General features: G+C 44.3%; 1 protein-coding gene across 5 annotated transcripts in view; it reads right to left on the bottom strand.

Moving 5' to 3' along the window:
- Positions 1-22,955, bottom strand: part of LOC112299130 (protein DDI1 homolog 2) — a 33,370-nt gene that overhangs the window by 6,785 nt on the left and 3,630 nt on the right. For 2 of the 5 annotated variants that reach the window (XM_053920224.2, XM_053920226.1), the window contains exons 2-8: positions 18,686-18,815; positions 15,912-16,199; positions 14,202-14,328; positions 10,837-10,964; positions 8,508-8,636; positions 3,767-3,870; positions 2,029-2,218 (exon numbers count right to left, since the gene is read on the bottom strand). In XM_053920224.2, coding sequence (XP_053776199.1) covers positions 2,029-2,218; positions 3,767-3,870; positions 8,508-8,636; positions 10,837-10,964; positions 14,202-14,328; positions 15,912-16,199; positions 18,686-18,815 — 1,096 coding nt within the window. Of the gene's footprint in view, positions 1-2,028; positions 2,219-3,766; positions 3,871-8,507; positions 8,637-10,836; positions 10,965-14,201; positions 14,329-15,911; positions 16,200-18,685; positions 18,816-22,955 lie in introns of those variants that run through there. The other 3 variants (XM_053920225.2, XM_071220846.1, XM_024554256.4) reach the window with 2 other exon arrangements.

The raw sequence follows: 22,955 nt of genomic DNA, 5'->3' as shown, positions 1-22,955 counted from the left end.
ATGTTTCCGTAGTTGGGACATGGAAAGATCTGTTGGTTGCTTTCACTCTCTCATAATACATAAAGTAATGTGTTAACTTCAACAGATTTTTAATAGAACTTGGAAAGAAATTAATTTCACAGACAGAGAACTCATGGGCAAACACACGAGACAGGTGGGGGAAGTACGGACCACGTGACTCGGACATCTTCATGTGGACTCAGGGGACATGAACACGCGTAACCGTCACTTTCCACGTTTCTTTCTCATTTGAGATTTATTTTTAGAAGAAATACATCCAAACCTGATTACCTATCCTGACTTAACCTCTTTATCTTTTAATCAGTTTTTAGAAAACATATCAGATACAGCTCCTATTCTGAATTATTTTTTTTTTCAATTGATAGAAAAGATAAAGATACTTTGGTATAGAGTAGCTACCAAAGAAACATTTTTTTAGCAAAAATACTTTCACTTACAATGTCCAGAGTTTTGATTTTGATGATACTGGGAGGTCAATGTCCCAAACAAACAGAACCTGATGTTGCAGAATGACGTCATTATTTAAACATGACAAGAACCAGCACAGCCACAACAACGTCAGTAACACAAGGTCACATGTGTAAAGGGCCGTTTCCTTTTTTTAATCTTGTAAAATCCGTGGTTTCCATTTTAATCTCCGAAACTTTTAAAATAAAAGGTAATTACCCAAAGAGAGTAACTACTGTGAGTTTAGAAAGCACTACTACCATCAGCTGGTGTTTCTTAAAAAGAAAGCTTTGTAGGGGGGACGGGGATGGAGATTTCACAAAATGGTAATATATCCAATTTCATTACTAAATACACAGCATTACAACTACGCTGACAAGTTACTGAGGAAATGTAAAAACCTTCTAAGTAGGTATGTCAAACTCACTCAAGCTTGCCTTTCAGGGAAGATTAACACTATGAACTCATTCTGCCTGGATGATCAAAATTCACCCCTTCCTACAAAATACTTAAGTCACATTCGAAACTGTGCTTTGTGTGTAACACTGAGCTGCAAGATGGGCGAGGAGCAGATCCTGAACAAGGCCAGCCTGGAACCTCCCCCTGCCAGCCACACCCGTTCTAAGAGGTTCAAGGCTGACCCACCGGATGTTCTCCGGTAAGAAACACTGGCAAAATCTGGATGCTTATTTTTAAAGCTCTTATTTTTTTCTGTCTTTAGAAGAAAGCTATTGCCTGAACTTGTGGTTCCAATCCACTTTATTGTATCAGAAAATGTAACATGGTATTAGTCACTGATGAATAATTACAGCTCAAGACTTTAAAATGACCGAAACTTAAAAGTGAATGCTCTTCAATTTCTAGAAAACGCACCCTAGACTCACTGTTCTGTGACAGACAGGGAAAAAGTACCCATGGAAATGGGATTTCAGCAAAACCATGTCCCTGCATTTTACCCCAAAACTTGACTTGGACTTTAGACTGAAATAAGCTACAATTCAGGTTCAGGGAAAAACGTATTAGGTAGCTTCATTTCAATAGCTCACATACTCTTGTCATTTGGCCCAATGACACACTACTGTGGCCTCAGTAACAGCATAAACGCTGTACTGATTACTGTCCCTCTGTCTTTGGTGGCAGCACTTTCAGCAGATATTAATGATGTTTGGTCTGCTCAGTCACAGGGACAATGCTACTCTTCAAAACAAACGGACCCACAGAACGGGACGGGCATTTTCAGGGCAATACTGATGAACTCAAAGGGAAGTATCTGCCTACAGTTACAATTTTCTTCAGGGGGGAAAAAAGGACAAGATTTTCAGGAAGCCTACCAAACGCGCCCGAGCACACAACTCCCAGGCTCTCTCGCACACAGCAGTGGGCTGCTGTCTCCTGGTCCCTGGTCTGCGGAAACACCGAGCTCTCTGCTGTGCTCAGAGACGGAGGGAGGCGGGCAGAGGACGGGAACACGTCTGACAGGACGACGAGACTGATTACGAGCCGTTAAGTCCCTACCCCTCTGACGCTGGAGCTACTCAAGCGCCCAGCCACCGCACATACCTGCATCCTGTATGGATTTTTGAAGGGCTTCTGCTAGTTCTCGGTCTGCAATCTCTTCTGGCCTCATCTCTTCTCGCCCGGCCCCATACGCCAACCGGGCGCACTCAGGTAACTCTCCCTCGGGAAGGAAGGTGGTCTGTGAGCCTGTGGTGCCGATCACGAGGACATTTTTCTTGAGGTCAATGGAACACTTAGAAAGAAGAAACCAAAGACCGATGACAGCAGATAAAATACCATGCAGAAAAATTATGACCCTCAATTTAAAACTCCACTCACAAAGAGCAGTACTGATAGAGGCAGTTCAAAACAATTTTACCTAAAAGTAAACTTCAACGTAGGTGACACTGTTAATATAGCATTTGTTTAACATTTTTAAAAATAAAGATCTTCATTTATTTATTTTTAGAGAGAAAGGGAGGGAGAAAAAGAGGGAGAGAAACATCAATGTGAGAGAGATACATTGATCAGTTGCCTCTCACATGCCCCCAACTGGGGACCTGGCCCACAACCCAGGCATGTGCCCTGACCAGGAATTGAACTAGCGACTCTTTGGTCTGCAGGCTGGCACTCAACCCACTGAGCCACACCAGCCAGGGCTGTATGTTCACTTCTAAGTTTAAATGTAACACCTGTTCATTGTGCAAAATTTGGAAAAACGCCAGACATAATCAGTGGCCCTGCCTTTTATAAACATGTAGTGACTTTTTCTTGTAAAACTAAGACAAACCATTTATATAATTTTACATCTTGCTTTTTGTTTTTTGTATAAGTACAGCTTATATTTAAACTGTACTAATAGTCTCAAAAAAGTGGTATGTAGGAAAAGCATTCTCTATAAAACTATTCTGTACTTCATACTTTTCTGCGTATTTTCATAATTAGTTAATATAGGTCAGTTACCCATATATATATGCTTTATATCTATGAAGTTGGAGACTCCTGGTCTATACAATGTCTAAAAAAAAGGAAAGATACTACTAATAAAATAGGTTTTATTTATACATGCACTAACTCATTCCTTTTACTCAAAATTCTGTACTTTGATTCAATGCAATATGTATTTTGTAAGAATTTAATATTAAAAAATGTAAAGAACATTAGTGACATAAAAATATCGACTAGATATGAAACTTGTGAAAATTGCCCTGCCAGTGGACACTAATTATTTCTTGACTGGGAACTGTTTATCTATCAACAAATTCTCAGGCCTCAGAGTAGAAATGTAAGTATCACTGCATACGAATATAGTTACAAATCACCCTTCCTGTATTAAACACTTCTGTTCCCAACATCTAACGCACACCTTCTCCCTCAACCCTGAAACGCTTCTTCTCAAGTATTGCTGGCCACCTACTAAGGGCTTCCTACACTTACACTTGTGTAAAATCATCGTTGTGTGTTAGCTATGCTTCCCAACAAAACCATCAAAAAATTACTTGAATTCTAACTAGAAACTAAAAATTACACAAGGGAACCATTGCCCTTTTTTATCTCAAAACACATGGCACGATTTAAGATTCAGAGAGGTTTCACAGAAGATTCTACTTCCACTTACACATAATTCCAAACTTTGTACGACATCATCATCAACTAAGGGCCTTTCCAGGTCTGAAGCGCCGTGCGGCTTAGTTCCCCAGCACACCCAGCCCACCCAGCCCACCCAGCCACGAGAGAGGATGCAGTAACAGCCACGGAGCATCCAGAAGGCCAGCGCGAAAGGCAAGTGAAGCCCGATTACCTGATGTCGCTTCAGCATGTCTAGTCCCAGAAGCATGTCCATCGGCTGCTCCTCCAATATAGAGAAGGAACACGCCAGGAAGTCTCCTTCAATCTGAACCTGAGCTGAAGCACACAGAGAAGAAGTTACTGATTTTTGCCTCAAAAGCCCAACACAAACTTTGGAAATGTATCTATCATTCTGTGCCTGCTTCTCGCAGTCAGTCAAAACCCAGGCTAAGCAAGCAAAGAGGTGAAGTATAAACAGAAAATCCTGTAAGACTAACAATCAGTTTTAAAAGCCACCGATGGCACCAGCCGGTACAGTGGAATTTAGAAGGACAATTTCTCCAATAAACAACCCACTTCCTATACACTTACAGAAGGTTTTCTAAAAGGGAAATAAAATCTGCACACTTTACCTACTTTTTACTTATTGATTTTAGAGAGGGAAACATCAATTTGTTGTTCCACTTATTTATGCATTCATTAGTTGATTCTTTTTTTAAAAAAGATTTTATTTTTATTACTTATTTAATTTTTATTGTTATTCAGTTACAGTTGTATGCCTTTTCTCCCCATCCCTCCACCCCAAGATTTTATTTATTTTTAGAGTGAGGGGCAGGGAAGGAGAAAGAGAGGGAGAGAAACATCAATGTGTGGCTGCCTCTCACACGCCCCCAAGTGGGGACCTGGCCCACAACCCAGGCATGTGCCCTGACTGGGAATCCAACCGGTTACCCTTCAGTTTGTAGGTTGGCACTCAATCCACTGAACCATACCAGCCAGGGCATTAGTTGATTCTTGTATGTGTCCTGACCAGGGATCGAACTTGCAACTTTGGCATATTGTGACAATGCTCTAATCAACTCAGCTATCCCGCTAGTTAAATCTGTACACTTCAAACCCTTTACATTAGCCTCCAAAATGTAAATTGCTTACTACTGCCTGTTACAATCAAGTTTCTATTCGCCAAACCAGAGACAACACCAGGCCTGTACTTGCTTGGCGTCTCTTGCCTTGACTCTTTCGTCAATTACTCCTCTTGCCCAGTGTGTTAAGTCCATCTCATAAACAGGGAAGTATGAAATACATGTGCAGTAGGAAGCATAATAAAACAAACACCCACACATCTCTTCCCCCACTTAAGAAACAGAAAACTAAGAAGTCTCCATATGTCCCACTGGTCACAACTTATTCTTTGCTTCCTCCCACCCTCCTAACTTTCCCGGGTTTTGTGTTAACCACTCCCAGCATTTCTTAAGAGTCTGTACCAGCTCTGCGTGATTTCTAAGCAATGTATTCTTTAGTTTTGTGTTTTTGAACTACAGCTTGCTCTTTTACTCCAAAAATATTTCGAGGTACTTTACCCCTCTAGGCACACATGACACTCTGACTTCGGCTTTACACCGCCCCTTGGAGCGCTGTGGTGTCTAACCCACCAAGGGCGATGCGCCCACTGCGCTGCCACAGGACTTTCTAGGGCGCTTCCAGTTTCCGCTGCCACAGCACCGCTGACGAGAATGCTCCCGCACCTGTCTCCTGGAGTGCTGTGAGTTCCTCTAGGCACAATCTAAGAAGTGGAATTACAGGGTTCCAGGGCATAGTACACTCAGCTTTGCTTGGGGATGTTGAATTGTTTTCTAAAATGTGTCCTGCAGTACATGAAAGTTCCCATTGCTCCACATTCTCACCAGCGCTCCATGGGATTAGATTCGAAACCCCGTTAATCTTGCAATAATTTTGCATTTCCCTGGCTAATAATGAGGCTAAGCGACTTTCCATATACTTATTAACCATCTGGGTTTCCTCTCAAAGTACTTATGTAATTTTTTATACTGTCTTTCTTACGGAGTTGGAGGATATACAAACATCCAGAATATGTGTATGTTCTAAATACGAGTCTTTTATTAGTTACACGTTACTGAAATCTTTTTCTAGTTTGTGTTTGTTCACTTTTTAATGATGTGCTTTGATGAAAGGTTCTTAATCTTAATATGGATGAATTTATCAAATAATTTCCTTCCTATCTTTGAAAGAACCCCTTTCCTATGCAAGATATGCTCCTGTATTTTCTCCAAAAGCTGTGACTTTGCCTTCCACACATCTAGGCCTTCAATCAACCTTGAAATGACTTGTGTGCGCAACGTACAGAGCCCGTGCAAAATTTAAAATTGGCACATGATGTCTCTCTCGGAAGGGTCTGGACGGCACCAACAAGGACTCTGTGGAAGATGTGGGGGAACCACCGTCTTACACAGACTGAGGCCTCCTTCCCACAGCACAGCTCCTGTAGCTGCCACAGGGCTTTCTTCTTGCCGACCAGTCACAGCTGCGAATCGGGGCGACCTGCCTGTCCCCCGGGAAGGACAGGGACTGGCAGCGCTCTGCCTCCTCCCGGAAGCTCCTCACTTACAACCAGGAAAAGTCTGAGGCCTCAGACTCTGAAACAACCAATTAGTGGTATTCCTACTCAATTTGAGTCCTACTGTGTGTAGGAAAGTGTATGAGAGTAAGGTTATTTAGACACTGCTTTATCTACAAATTAAAGGAGTAAAAATTTAAAAAAACTAATAGTATTTGATTGTACAGGGACACTGAGATGAAATATTCATTCAGTGCTGGAGAAGCACATCGGTACCAGTTAGCATCATTGAGAGTCTTAAGTGTTAATAACCTTTGATTCAGTACTTACAGGAATCTTGACTAAGGAAAAAAATCGGCGTGCATAAAACACGTCACAATGATGAAACACTGGGGAAAAATACATCCCGAAAGTTGACCATTAGACCTATACAACGGACTGTTACTCATTTACTTAAATGATGCTTATGAAATTTATAGTAACATTGGGAGAAATATTACAAATGTTAATTTTTCTTAAGGCAGAGTATAAAATTACATACATCATACGACTACCTTTTACAAGAAAAAAAATGCATGGAAACAAAACCAAAAAGAAGTATGTTTAAATGTCACTAATGGTTGATCCTCACCTAAAGGACTTAAGGTGTTTTTAGCTTGTTTTCACATGTATCTACTTTTGAAATTCTCTACAATGAGCATCTATGGAATAGATTAAAGAAAAAAACAAACCAAAAAAAAAAAAAAAAGAACTTGGATGAGAGATGAAGGATTAAACACACATATTTATCCCCATTTATCCCTTATAAAAATCACAATAAAAACTTTTGTGTAAAGGTAAAACCACCAAGGCCAAAAGTAATGGAAGAGACGAGTGAAACAGCTGTGGAACTAGAAGGTGGACGGCTGCACGGAAAACTGAGCAGCAGCCCGATGACCACCCCAGAACTCCCAGAGGCTGACGACGTGGCTGAAACAGGACCTCTGAAAACAGGGCCAGAGGCAGGCCCAAAGCAGGGAGATGGGCCGAGGTCTACGAGGCACCGTTAGATCTGGGGGCCCCTCCCTCCCTCTACCTCAGCTGCAGACCGGAGGGAGAGGCAGAGGCTCTCACAACAACAGCGGCCGGCCTGGAGGAAGACGGGGCACAGCATCAAGCACCTAACCAAAACCAAGGGGGTCACGTGAAAGCTTGCTGGGACGCGAGCCTTTTTCTCCCTCCCAGCTTCCAGGCTGCCCACCCAGGCAATCTTTCCTAAATAGCCTTTTGGTGTCCCGCTCTTCGATAGGAGCAGATGTCAAGGATCACCAGAGACTTGAGAAAACCACCTAACACAAAAAACAAAAAAATACAAAACGTAACGGAAAGGATGGAAGACAAGTTGAGGACATCTCACCCAAACTCCCAGGATTGGAGATCATGCTCCCTGAATAACAGACACCCTAGAAGGGAGGAAATCATTCTCTAAGCCATTTTTTCAGACTGAAAGGCACCCAGCACAGTGGATGAAAAGAAAGCTACACCCAAGTACATCACTGTAAAATTTCAAAACACCAAGGTCAAAGGAAAGATTCTACAACCTTCAGAACTGGAAATCTTTCACATACAGGATCAAGGATCAGAAGAGCAGCCAGCTTTTCCACAGCAGTACCGTGAAAAACTGTGAAGGAAAATGATTTCCAGCCTAGCCAGACTGGCGGAATGTAGAGGAAAAAAGACTCATTCTGGTTAAGTTACTGGAAGACATCCTGTAATAAACTGAGGAGCGACATAAAAAGAGGAAGACAAGGGGCTCATGTGGTCTGACACAAGACCCAGAAAAAGGAACCCTCAGATACCCAGTCAGGGGAGATTCCAGAACAGCAGCTACTATGAAGCAGCCCTAACAGTCCAGGCCTTGGGAGGAGCATCTTCAATGAGACCAAATGTATCGAGATTCATACAACTAGGTAAGTAAGTGTTTGTGATGGCTAATGCACAAGAAAACCCAATGATTAAAAAAAAAAAAAAAAAAAAAAAAAAAAAAAGAGAGAGAAGACGACAATTACTAATTCCGAAAGGAAAGCACTAGTTTTCAATTAGATGGCCAGGCTCTCCATAGCATTTACACAGTCAGTCACATCAGGAAGACTGCGCTATGAGCATGTTACTTAGACACGCGGAGGCATGCACCGAAATCTGCTAAAACAGGTGAAAGGAACTATCTGCAAGGAGCAGAAAACAGAAGTACCCAGGGGACTGACAGCTCCTGGTCTCCAGCTAAAACGTACACATGCACATGACTTCAACATTCCGTTTCAATTTCCAGGGTTAAGGCTCGTTGGGTCAGATGTACCTGTCCAAGAGAAAAAATTTTAAATCCACTGCCCTACAGAGACTCCCCGTGCCTTTTGCTCACCTAGATGTACCCTTCCAATAATCTTCTGGGTGCCCACTCCTTTGGCGATCCCTGCCCACCGACGATCCACCAGCCTCATTATATTACACCTCTCTGCACACGCTTGGCTCATAATAGTCATCTGGGCACCTGGAGGTAGAGGGAAACACCAGATAATGAAGACAAAACCCATGCGTGTGGTAAAATAAAAAATGCAGCACTAAGAACAGGGCAGAAAGCAAGTACACCCCCAGGCTTGGTCTGTGTAACATTGTTCCTACCTAGCGGTTTCCTACTATGCACAGTTCAACTTTCAGTTCCACAGTGCAATCTGAAACAGTGCAGAAACTTGACACTGAGGGAAAGCAAACTACCTGGAAAGGACTTCCCAGAAGTCCAACGGTCTACAGACAGAAACGCCCACTAAGTGCTGCTTTACATTCAGATCCACTTTCAGTCTCTCCCCAAACATCTCACCAAATTATTTTTACCCCAAACTTTGGGGCACTAATTTACCAGTTAAAATGATACAGCATACAGTCTTTCTGAAAACTAGAAGTGAACTCCCACCGCCTATTCCACTCATCAGACCCTCCTCGCTTCCAGGAAGCTGGCAGTGGGGTCTTTTCTCTTGCAGTGGTATGCACCCACCCACAGCGGGAGCTGGCCTGTGGGAAGACACACTCCTCAAACCTGCTGTTTGTAGGCCACAGACTCAGACACCAGCCTTGTATTCCAAATGCTCTAAACCCTCCACTTTCGCCAGGAGAAATGTGTTCCCTTTGCCTCTCCTCACTGTGACCCTCCCGCAGGGTGTCCCTTCGCCTGTTCCCACTCTCTCTGAACTCCACTGATGCTTTCAGGCTCAGCTCAAGGCCCACCTCCTCCCCAGCAGACTGTCCTTTCCCAGCGATGTCTCCCCAAGTTCAATCCCGTTTCATGTTAGTGCTCATCAGGCACTTTACACTTTATGGGCACTGAAAGGTCTTGGCATTTGAGGAAGGTTAGATTCAGAAAGTCCCAGAAATAATGAAGGAAAAAGGAACTTTTCCTTCATTAAGAACACTGGGAAGGCAGTTTTTATTTTTCTTCGTCCCTCCCCGCTTCACTCCACTAAAGCTAGTTACTGATGTACAGGGTGGGAATGGGGCCCTTTCACCGCTCTCCTGCCCCTTCCCAAGCCTCAGCTCCAAGCCCCACTCCCCTGCCCATGGAGACAGCTCAGTTCAGATGCCCTCTCTTTTGAAGCCACACCCGAGCATCCCAGTCAGAGAGAGAATGTGGTTTCTAGGTTCATCCAACATGCACCTGACTTTTCCACAGTGGTTAAGACTTCCGGCATCAAGCAGACCAAGGGCTGAACCCAGAATCTACTACTCATGAACTCTGTATACCTGGAAGAGGGACTCCCCCTCTCTCTAAGTTTCCTCATCTGTAAGACAGGGGTACGACACAGTTTATGGGGGACATTTTGGGGACTGAATAAAAGTGAATGAAGTGGTACACACCAAGCACCTTAGTTAATTTAGCATGGATCGGCATGGTGCTCGGCTCACAGGAGCCCTGTGAGGCACCAGTCAGTCTTACCCCCAAGCCCTCAGCACGAGGCCCCGCACGCAGCACTCAGCAGACATCCATAAGCTGAGTAATCCCCAGTTTACTTCTCCCAGGGAGTAAACATGCTCTTAGCAGTGGCTGAGACCCAGCACGTGCTCAAGTATTTGCGGATGAACAAATGGGGGAACCTTTCTTGAGCGGGAGCTTTTACTACTCGGGAAAGTCGCACCCAGAATAAAGACACATGGCCAACGCCACACCCACACGGTACTGCCTGTGTGTGGTGAACAGCACAGAGCTGTTACAGAGAGATAACGTGACAGTTAGTACAGGGACGGTCTGAGTCCCCAAGTGCAGAACTCCCTGCCTGCTTACCTGGCTGTCAAGTTCCTTCAGGGCAAGAGCCATGACCTATAGCCCACACTTCCTCACCGCTCCTGGCAAAGTGATGGCACAGACCAGCAGAAATGGCTGTCTGACCTACACTCCACACACCTCCTTCTCAGAGTCCCTCACTCTAAACCCCAAGACTCCTCAATGCCTTAGGGGTGTCCTAGAAACTCAGGAGAGGGAAGCAGAAGATAAAGGAGATACTGCAAATATAAAATTGGTGAAGAAATGATTAAATCACAAACAAGAAGACTGGCAAGTGAGATAACCACCCCCAGGTCTGTTGATTGGCAGTCTGAAGGACGAACACCAGCTTTAATGGGAGACGCCGGGGTCTCCCATTCTCTGTGTCAGGTCAGAATGTTGGATAGAGAGACAAAGACACAAAAGATGGAGACGTCACCTGAGTCAACAAAGGCTTTCACAGGATGTCCATTCACTTTGCAGTTAATATAGAGCATCACTACTTGGCCAAAACTTTCTGGAGCTTCTTCCATAGCTATCGTCATGTTTTCCTCAATGTTCTGTTGCCTGTAACAAACCAAAACCAGGTACACTCGAAGCATTATTTCCACGAAGAGAGATCTGTTTCAAAGCCACAATATTAAAAACAGACTTGTACATATCTTTTGCCCCAGTTGTAGCAGCTGACTCATTGAAATGGAAATTGGTGCTCTGTCCTGCAGTATGTGATTTAGTAGGAGGCAGTGAGGTATACAGTCAGCAGAAAATTAAAGGCATACAAATTACTCTCATTAAAATGACTATGTTTGTTTCCTTTATGAGCTCAGAAACAGGAAGAAGAACTTCTGAAGAGTAAGGGTCACAATCTTTTTATCTTGCACAATGTTAGAATTTCACGAATGCTCAATTTTAACTGAGGATTTACCAGGTATCTGGATACATTTCCTGCGTCCAGTGTATTAAACATTTTTTGCAAATATAATACACAGGTGTCCTAACTGCCTGTGTTGAATCTGCTGCTTAACCTCCGAGATTGGGTTTTCTAATCTGTAAAACGAGAATAATTCCTATTGTAGGATTGCTGAGATGTAGAAAGCATCTATTATATACAACACCAGCATAAAAGCAGGTGTTCAAAAAACACTAAGGAAAAAATCCATCTACCTACCTAGCTATCGCTTAGAAAACTACATACACGAGAATCGTTGTTCACCTGATCATCAAATAATTTCTCCAAAAACTGAACATTCTAAGTGTTACAGTAGAAAAGCATATAGCCCTGGCTAGTGTAGCTTAGTGGATTGAGTACCGGCCTGCAAAACAAAGGGTCACCAGTTCGATTCCCAATCAGGGCCCATGCCTGAGTTGTGGGCCAGGTCCCCAGTAGAGGGCATGCGAGAGGCAACCACATATTGATGTTTCTCTCCTTGTCTTTCTCCCCCCCCCCTAAAAATAAATGAAATCTTAAAAAAAAAAAAAAGATAAGCATAAAAAAGGGAGTTCCAGCTTACTCTAGCATCTCATGTCTCCATCCTCAGCCTCCTTTTAAAGAAGTAACCAAGTATGACCAACATTAATGGCAAGCAGGGCAAGGGCTAGGCCACTCACCTGAAGGCTGAGACAGTACAGAGCAGGGCCCGGGTTTGGATAAATTACGCTGCAAACCAGGGGCTGGCAAACTGTAGCCCACTCGGTGTAAGCAAACCTCACCGCTCATTTGCGTACCGGCACCGTCTGGCTGTTTCATACCACGCCGTGGCCTGCAAAGCCTAAAATGTTTACTTTTGGCCCTCCCTGGAAAGAGCTGGCTGACCCCTGCTCTAAACTGTCCTTTTTGAGTTAGTAATCTAGCTCAACTGAATGGATGTTTTTTTCCAGCCATTCTGTACTAAAATATTAAACTTCTCGGAGAACTCAAAGGCACACTTGTTTACGCCAGGCAAATGTGCGAGCTATTACACCTCAGTGTACACATACCATGGGTAATCACTGGTCTAGCACGCCACATCAAACTTTAATGGCACCTGATATAATTGCACAGCTTTTCTCCTCTGCTGTATTATTAAATTTAGAAATAACCTAAAATTAGTTGTGCACTCCTGACATGGCAATCACACCAACCAAGGTTAAGTTTCAGCAAAAATCCGAGATAACGCCAGTTACTTTGGCAATTCTGGGCTCTTTTGGCAATTCTACTCTTACCGGTAGAGTTTCTTTTACCGGTACTAGGCTTTCTCCTTTGGAAGACTGTACGCATCACCCCATTTGCTTGGCCTCAGCCTGGGAAGAAACACGAGCCACACAGATATGCCTGATTTCACCTCCATACTTCCAACCATGGAAGCTCACTGCCACGGTTTGGCTCTGTTGCCTCACTGCACTTCCTCCCACCCCTTTTGCTTCCTGGGTTGAACCCAATTATTCTTGAGGATTATGTAAGGTTCCCTTATGCTTGCAATGCAGTCTAGTTCAGCGAACACAAACAGCCTCCTATTTCCCTGGGTAGATTTAACTAGTGAGATGTTTCTCAAATACATTCATTAGTTCTGATAAACGTCTGATACAGCCCTGGCTGGTGTGGCTCAGTGGATCGAGCACCGGACTGCGAAGCAAAGGGTTGCTAGTTCGATTCCCAGTTAGGACACATGCCTGGGTTGCAGGCCAGGTCCCCAGTGGGGGGTGTGCGAGAGGTAACTACACATTAATGTTTCTCTCCCTCTTTCTCTCTCCCTTTCTCTCTCTCTAAAATCTTAAAAAAAAAAAAAATTATGATACAATTAACAGGAACACTTAACAAGAACCCAAGTGATGACTTAGGGTGTCAAGTGATTCTGGCACACAATTTACATTTCTTTGATTGCAAATGCAGTCAGAGAAGAAAGAAAGAAGAAGCCGTTACTTGACTTCCAAGCTGACGGTAGTATAATGTAACGACCAATCAAGGCTTCAGGTAAGTACGATAACCAAAGATGACGACGAAGCCCCTAAAAGTATCATTGGTACCGGTGCGGTCCTACTTGTGCCAAAACCATCACAACGGGCCACAAAAACTGAATGGGGTGGTGGCAGTGGTGGTGGGGAACAGCTGTTTTTTTCTCAAAGGACTGACTGAACAGCATCTGGCTTGTGACTAGCATTGTGACCAAGGTCAGTGTTGGTGGTGGTGTTCTTGCTTAGGTCCCACCCCTGCAGGTTAAGATTCATCAGGGCTGGGAGTGGCACCTAAGCACCTGCATTATGAAAAGCTTCTAATGTGATTTTAATGCCACTGCAGGTAGGAACTATAGCATTAGGGAGCTGGAGCCGGAAACCTGTGTGAGGCAGTCAGTTTATCCACTGAGGCCAGGACAAGAACCACAGAAGGGAGAAGACTCAGGACCACCTGTACAGAGCGCTTTCTCCTAATCCAATCATGCGCAAGCCCTGGATTTAATCAGGGCTCACTATGTCTAAAGACAGATTCCAAGCAGCCCCTGTAGCCAGCCTAGCCTCACCAGATCGGGGGCTTCTGCTTAGTCCTGGGGCCATCTACCTGGATTTGCTTGAAGGACACACTGTGGACTATCAGGGGGTCTTTATTAAAAATTTTAGCAGAGAAAAGTCACTAAGTTAGGTATCTGGTACCTCTGTCATATTGAATCAAAATGTGAGGAAAAAAGAGCATGAAGAAAAAGACTGAAGTTACCATCTCAAGCACAAAATAAGGAATCTACCCCAAAGCAGATGCCCAACTGACACCAGACAGCCAGGAGTTTGGGAAGTCTGCATCCTCTAACTCTTGCTCTTTAGGTGAAGGCATCATACCTTATATCTTCTTCTATTTTTGCCTGAGCTTCAAGATCAAAAGGGTCAGCAGAAAAGAGACGAATCCTTTCTTGCTCTCTCCGGGCTCGGTCCTGCTGCTGCTCCACCAGGACCCTGGAAAATTTCTCTATAAAAGCAAAGGGAGGTGGAAATCTTAAGTATCACCGTTTCCATTCCTTATTAGTACTTTTCCATTATCAGACAATTTCTCAAAATACAACTGTAAGAGGTGCAGAAAAGACACCTAAAAATTAAATGAGCAATTACACTTACTATTCTGAGACAAGAATACTTCTTCACTTTAATTCAGTGTAAAGAAATAAGGTATTTGGAAAAATCATTTAGCCTTTTAAGAAGTTATCCATCACATTGCTTTCATTCAGAGATCGCGACTTTTCAATTTAAATCTGGGAAACGACGCCTGTGTAGCACATGAGTGACCCCACTCCTCCTCTCCCCACTGCCCTTATTATTCTATTACCTAGAAATAAAATAGAGCACTACAAACCCCCTTTTCCTCTTCCAGTTTCATTTCTTTGTAACATTCTCTGCCTTAATGCAGACAAATTAAATGCAAACTACTATTAGCCTATCAATATTACCTGATGGGTAACAGGCAGGAAAATTAGTAAAGAGAAAAAGGTTGCTTGCTGCAAGGTATGTTACAAAAGCCACCTTTATCTTGCTGTTTCTTAAATGGGGGGGGGGCGCTTAAGTGTGTGAACTTCAATGTGCCATCGTCACGGCCTTTGGCAATTAGATAAGCTGTGTGAGAAATTAAAGAAACCAAGATAATGGTCATATGAGCTAATGCACACAATATAAATGAATCTAAAAAACATGAAGTTGAGTGAAAGAAGCTGGACATGAGATGACATACTGCATGATTCCATTTACACGAAGGTCAAAAATAGGCAAAACTATGATTATCAGAAAAGTGGTAGCCTATAAGGGGAGGAAACTGACTGGAAGAAAACATAACGGAATTCTGGGGAGAAATGTTCTAGATCTTGATTGGGGCGGTGGCTACATGAGTTAGCCAAAACTTGACGAACCCTACACAGAAAATATGTGTATTTCTCTGTAGGTAAATATTACCTCCATTTACAAAATGGTTACTGAAGAATGCCTTATTAAGTATGCTATGTTTTTAAATTTAATCAACAGTTTCATAAACCCCAGTAAAATTAGAAAAATTTACAGAGAAAATTTTATTCATCGAGATGACTAAAAATAAATGTTCTGTTAACTGAAAGAAAATAAACTGTTGGTGGTAACTCATCTTCATTAGACTTGGGGTGGGTGAGGGCATGGGGTTCCACTCTGCCCTACGAGCTGGAGGTGGCGGGCCTGTTTCCCGTGACCAGGATGCGCCAGCGGGTTTACCGGTGCTCTCTTTAGGTAAAGGCCTAACTGAGCAGGTTAACATATCAGCAGCTGGGTTACGTGCTGCTGAAATAATTAGGAAAAAATGGCAACGGAAGGGGCGGTTTGGCTGGACTTGGGAACTCTGCGCAGCCCTGACATCCCGCCACTGCTGCGGACTGGGCCTCTGGCGTTCGCACTGACTCACCTCCTGGACCAACCGACGTGCTCCACAAATCGTGGCACACGGGGCTGAACACGCTAGTCACTCGCGTTTCTCCACACTTGCTGCAATACAACTACTTCACCTCGGGCCAGCTCGACAGCCCTTCAGAGTCAGCTTACCAAGGTCTCCACTGAGCAAGGCATCTGCCAGGGGCGGGTTGCGCTCCTTCAACAAGGACAGCTCGTGGGGGTTGGCCAGCAGCATGTCTCGGAGCAAGGCCGGGTTGTCCAAGCCCTGAGGAGATGAAGCTATGTCTCCGGGGGACGAGTGGGGCTGCTGTGCTCCTGGTGGCTGCCGCTGCCGGGAGCTCGAGGTGCCAGGCACAGCTATACTACGAAAGTCTATGCGGGGCAGGTCTGTTGGGGAAAATTGATCGTTTACTTCGAATGATCCACAAGAGCAAGCATCTGAGGGAAACAGCAGAACATGAGCTCATACATGGCAGGTAACCGTGGGAAGTGGCCACCGCAGACGCTCTAACGCCCCCTCCCTTGGCTTGAGATTCTCATGGTGACTGTGAACATACAGATTGCAGCCTGAAAGTGAACAGGTGGGAAAAAATACAGACGTGAGGAGGGGGAACAGACTATGTAGTAACCCCGACTTCTTGGCTTATTATAAAGTTTCACAGAACAGATGTTTTTATTTATTTTTGTTTTTGAAAAATTAAAGCTAGTCTCCAATGTAACTACAAAATTTTGGATTTTTCTTAAGAAAAATCCTGGTCTGCTTTGACATATGCTTCAAAGAGCCCCGACACCTTGAGCAGAAACACTACTACACGTATCGAGTGAACAGCATAAATGGTAGACGTTCAACTCTACACGTCTGTGCTACGCACACTAGTTCTCCGAATGTACACTTGCAGCTGGGCACCACTGCCAACTCCGCTCAGAGCTGCAGGAGCCCGCGGGTGCGGTCATTTTCCAGGAGAGAACACAGGAGACACAGAACTTGCACAGGCTCTCGGTGCTGGGCCCAGGCACTCCCAGGTTCTACACTCCAGGCCGAGCTGACTTTATTAAAACGAAGGTAATGTGAAGGGGGCCTTACAGAGAGGACCCAAATATTGTGTGGCTCCATTTGTGGGAGACGTCCAGGACAGGAAAACACACAGAGACAAGGAAGAGACTGATGGGTGCTCAGGGCTAGGAGGCTCGGAGGTGGATGGCAATGACGGGTTTCTTTGTAAAGGGATGAAATGTGCCAGAACTGATTGCGGTGACAGTTGTGTAACTGTGAATACACTAAAAATCATCCAATTGTGTCCTTTACATGAGTGAATTGTACAGCATGGGATCTCAATAAAGCTATTACTTAAAAAGAGTTTTATTTTTAAAAAGGAAGAAGAAAAGAGAAGTAGAGCCAGAACGCGGGGCTAGGACTGAATGAACCCACATTTTTCCAATCCCAACACGTGTCTGATGGTCACGCCTGTCCCAAGTCTGGGGCCGTCCTGAAGCCTTTTGGACCCCAAACGGGAGGAGGAAATGCTTACACTCAGACCTAAGGTTTCTGCCTCTTGGCCCAAGTTCATCAAGGTACCTTCTTCAAACAGACCTTACTTAGCAGACCGCTGGTAGTATAGGCACACGCGTGACTTCCAACCAACGCAGAGGTGAAGTGACTGTCGCGATCTTAGTGAGGTACAGTGTACTAATTAGCAAAACGTGTATTTGCAGGCCTTCACCGTGGGTTGAGAAATTTCATCTCCAACCCCGTGCGACTGATCTTGAGAATCTGTTCGTTCAGAACAATTCCGAAACACTTGTTTCCCTTACAGACCAGATCCCATCCTTTCCCTCACCTGCTGGCTCTCTTGTCCATATGGGACAGTACAGGAAAAAACAGAACAAAAACAAAAACAAACAGGTCTCCACAACTAACTACCTCACCAAATCAATCAACGAGAGATTTCGTTTTTATCGACTGGCGTGATTGGAACCACGGCCATTTCTGAAATGTAACAGCAGCCCCAGGGGAGTAACGTAACCCAAATCTGGGAGGGAGCTGCTCGATGATCCCTTACGGCCCCACTTTCAGGCTGAATGGAAGCACTGTGTTCTAAGCTACAGACTCTCATCACCAGGACACCTATCAGATGTTGGCACATTTTAAAACCAAGTGACCTGGACACTGAACACTGTTCTAAAGAAATCTATCAGGGTATGATAGGCAATGATAAAAACATACACTTCATCAAGTAGTTCTGTATCAGAACCTCATAAACTTCAACAGATCATAAACCCCTGAGTACCTTAGCTATGAACCCTGTCCCCATCAAATGCCCACACTCACACAACTCTGCTTATTTCAGGGACACAGAAACGTCCTAAATCCCACTGCACAGATTCCAGATTATAAATTCCTTCTCTGGACGGAGCATCTAAGATAATTAAGTTTCTTTTTACATGATTAACAAAGCGGTTTAATGTTCATAAAGCTCAGCGTAATGGAAAAAGCACAAAGTTTCAATTCCTGTGCTTCATTTACTGGCTGTGTAACTTGGAAGACATTATTTAAAATCAGACTTTCATCTGTTAATGACAGTGAGTTGTAGACAGGAACCTCTACCCCTACACCTGAGGTAAGAGATCACATGCAAGCGCCCGGCTGACTGCAAAAGCCTGATACCAAACTCCAGATGCAACGTAGCAAACAGCCAGGAAGCAGGCATATGGAGTCTCTCAAGTCCCTTCCAACGATAACATTATCACTGATAAAGCAGAAGCTAACATTTTTCGAGGGCTTGCGATGTGCTGAAGGTTTCACATGCGTTATTCTCACATCGACTCCAGGAGTCTGAATGCAAAGCTAACCCAGAACTCTGAACCACTCCGCTGTGCTATCTGATGTGTGTCGGGGGATGCTGACCCGTTTCACGATGTCTTACTTGGAAACTGCACCGGAGGTCGCGGGTCTGCAGTCTCCTTCTGTCGTAAAATCACCACGTCTCCATCTTTCAAGCCGTAAGAAGCCAGTGACCGGTGGTTGTCTGTGAGCGGCCTTTCAGCATAGACGATCTACAACCAGAAAAGACAGATCGGTACAAAGCACTGAGAAGCGCCTCGGAGCCAAGACAGACCAGTTCTCTTCTTCATCAGATACCTGCTCAGAACCCTCCAAAGGTTTTCCACTACACCTAGAATAAAAGCCAAAGCCCTTCTCATCCCCTCAGTCCCACACAGTGGGCCCCTGGCTCCCTCTCCCCCACCTGATCTCTACCACTGCCCACTGCCGTCTCTCAGGTGTCAACTTCCTCCCAGGCTGTTCCCCCCGCTCTTCTCTCTACCTGAGGAAAGCTCTTTCGCCAGTCGTTTTTAGACCTCTGACCAAACATTACCTCTACTTTTCTAATCACCTTCATCTAACACATGTATTCATTTTCTTTATTGTCCTCCTGCCCCACTAGTGGGGACATGAACTTTGCTTTGCAACTATTTGCTGAGTTAAAGGGTGAATGAATCTATGAATGTAGTGCATATAACTTCAGATTTAACTTCGAGCAGGGAGGGAAATGGGAATGCTATACTCTGGGTATGCAAACTACAATACTATTAAATAATGTTTCCGCTTCCCCCTGCCCCCAGTTGTAGTGAGACAGAACTGACATAAAACCTCTATCAATTTCAGATCTACGACATGATGGTTTGATATACGTGTATTTTGCAAAATGATTACCCCAGGCAGTTTGGTTAACATCCATCACCTCAGTTACACATTTTTTCTTGCAGAGAACTTTTAAGAGTCACTATCTTAGTTACTTTGAAATATATGATACAGTATTAACTTTAGTTACTACACTGTACACCGTATCCCAATGGGTTCATTTTTAAATGACCTTGCATACTAGGCAAGTCTAAAAGATTCCCAAAGACCACCTTCCTGCATTCTTTTTCTTTAACACCCCCAGTCGTACCACTCACGTTTATGTGTGGAAGATGAAAGTGGAAGGCACGCCAAAAAGAACAATTAAACACAGATGGAGAAAAGGAACAGGGACGCACTACCAATGAAGGTATTTTTTGATGTGCACTCAAACACTGAAGCAAGCCCGAGCGCACAAACACAGGGGAAACGACCTGCTCTGGGAAGGACAGGGAGGCTCGGGAGGCGCGCTGGTAACTCCACCGCGCAGGGACATTGCGCCTCCCTGCATCGCTACTCTACAGAGGGGCACTCGGAGTCCACAAGGCCTTGAAAGTTCCCTTCCTGACCGTTCACTTTTCACCAGGCTGCACGCAACCCGAGGAACCCGAGTTCTGTCCTGGCTCTGACGGGTCCCCGTCACTCAGCTGGTGCAGGCTTCACATTTCCCACTTGTCAGGCAAGCGCCGGGGCTGGGTAACCATTACAGCCGTCTCTTCCAGGCCTTTCTGCCACACTACCATTTTACAGTATTCCTCACACGGCCTCAGAACTCTTCGTAGTTAAGACTGCCTGACACAGATCCGGAAGAATACAGGATTTAAACGAGATTTAAACAGGAAAAAAAAATGATCTGTCACATCTGTTCTCAGAATTCACAGTGAAATAAGGAACAGAACTGAAAGGAAACTGAATTTAGTTCCCACCGAAATAAAAAAGTTCCGGGGATGAGCAAAAAATTGACTTGCCAAGTTTGCAGATCCAATTACCCTTTAAAAGTTCTACACATGACTAGAAAAGTATTGTTAGTTCTTTCCCTCACCTGCAAACTTAAAACATGTTACAATAAATTGCAACTGTGGCTATCAACCCATTCACATTAACTTATTTAAGTATGTATCTCACCGCAAAAACACACCAGAATCAGAAACAGACAGAAAAACATACACCAGAACCCACGGACTGTGCAATACGACCCAAGCATCACTTTATAACTTATAGGGTTGCTTGGGAAACCACCCTAAACTTGCAGTGACACACGCCCCAGGTTGAGGAGTACAGCAAGGAGGGGCACGCCAGGGGTGATGGCACGCAGGCAGCTCTCACAAGGTGGCGTCAACACGGCGAAGCCACCACGGCGGAGGAACCAGTGGTCTAAGGCCCACTTCTTAATTCCACAGGTTCAGAAGTTCAACCATCAGTAGTATATTTAGAGATACACAATCGGTCAACATATTCTAACTGTACTTATAAGAGAACATTTATTTACCTCCGACAAGAAGTCGGAACCAGGAGAGTCAGAGCGCTCCTGGCCACAAGATCACCGCGTTCCCGTAGGCTGGGAATACTGCACGGGAAGCCTTACTGCTGCGGTAGACGGGGAGCTGCCACTGAGCGCTTCCACGAAGAGCCGGCATCACACGGGGTCGGCGACTTTCTACCTTTCTCATCTCATGGCACACACAACTAATTATAAAACTCTGTGCACACTAAAAAATAATTTTTCGCTGGTTGACCAAAAAAAAAAAAGTAAAATTTTGATTCATTCACACCAGAAGATTACTGTTGGCTGCTGTTACATTTTAATTTGACAGTGAAAAGGCCAGTGCCCCTGACTAAACAGTCAGGTGTTGCAAACAGTTTAAAAGCTGGCAGCACACTGGTTGGAAGTCGCTGCAACAGGTTCTTCGTCTCTCTTCATTGTCATAGCCTTTCATTTAAGTCTTATAATCGTCTTAAGAGTCAAGCATCATCTGTCCCATTGTATGGACAGGGAGAGTGACCTGAGAGAAGTGGGAGTGGAACTATTGGGGGGGGGTACTTTACAGCCCAGACTTTTCCCCAATGCCACACACAACGTTCCCAAACATCAGTCCAGAGCGGCCTGGTAAATTAGATGGGTGACCTTAACAAGAGCTAGTAGGCCATCTGTCACCAGAAGGGCCTATAGTCACCAGGGGGAATCAAAGCAGCGTGCCCTGCCCGGAACATGAAGAAAGGAACTCCACCACCTCCTCGCTGTTTGGACTCCCACTGTGCCGATGCCTACACCATTCCACTGCTCAGTCAGCGCAGTCTTTCCCCAGAGACAACGTAGTGCTTTTTTTTTTTTTCTTTTTTAAAAAAAATTTTATTGTTATTCAATTACAGTTGTATGCCTTTTCTCCCCATCCCTCCACCTCACCCCAGCTGAACCCACCTCCCTCCCCCACGATTTTGTCTGTGTGTCCTTTATAGTAGTTCCTCAACGTAGTGTTTTTTAAAGGAGGACAACCTGGTCTAACAATAAAAATGTGAGATCCAGATAGTCGCTAACGTCACGTGTATAGCAAATAGGGAATATTGCTATGTGCCTCAACCTCCTAACAATACTAGACTGGGGAATGCAGGTGAGGGGCAAGCACTCTCCACAATGACAGAGTGGCAGGTACGCTCCCTGTTAATCCAAGGACACGAATGAAACAAACACTTACACGAAATGATCACTGCCGCCAAGAACTAGTGTCTTTGTTAAAACAGGCTTAAGAGTCTAAGAAAGACAATTATTTTGCATCTTAACTCCCAGAACAAATTTGAACAATTTCCTAACTTAACATGAGTACCCAGCAGACCGTGGTTTCAAATTTTTACCAGTCAAAACAACACGAGTTTTGGGAATGGCACTGGTGATGCTTTCCACCATTCTTAATACCCACCTCAAAGGCTACCTACAAAGCTCAAAATTCAAGTTTCGACGGTTGTAAGAACATACAGCAGCACCGTTCATATAAGGACAGGTCTTAATCTGCAGAAGTGGCACGGCTGCTGGCGCTCACGCCGGGAGGCGCCCTAGAGACTGGATTCTAATCTTAACAGTTAACAATAATCTAATTCATACAACTCCAAGACCTTTAAGAATGATGTCAAATGTTTTCTGGTCTCTGAATGAGCGCCTTCAATCAACAGAAATCATAACATTATTTCTAGCATAAAGGACCCTAAACTGGCCACAAAACGCTTGGAATCACATCTGAGTAGCTTCACAATAGTATCTACCGTGAATTGAAAACCCACCATATACCAAGTGATCCACATACACTGTCCCACGTAATAGCTCGACTTTTCTCAATGCTTCTGAAGATAACTTGGCAAGTTACTGAAGATATGAAATTGTCTAGACAGTTCAGGCCATCATGTTTAAAAGACACATTTTAATTATAAAGGGAACAAGAGATTATAAAAAATACACTAAAAGGTAAGCTGCAGTTACTCTGAGTTATGAGACAATAAGTAATTGTGTTCTTTATGTTACAAGT

The sequence above is a fragment of the Desmodus rotundus genome, chromosome 3, assembly GCF_022682495.2.
Source record: "Desmodus rotundus isolate HL8 chromosome 3, HLdesRot8A.1, whole genome shotgun sequence".
NCBI classification, from domain to species: Eukaryota; Metazoa; Chordata; class Mammalia; order Chiroptera; family Phyllostomidae; genus Desmodus; species Desmodus rotundus.
The sequence above is the reverse complement of the archived record's forward strand: the minus strand, read 5'-3'. Positions and strand labels throughout refer to the sequence as shown.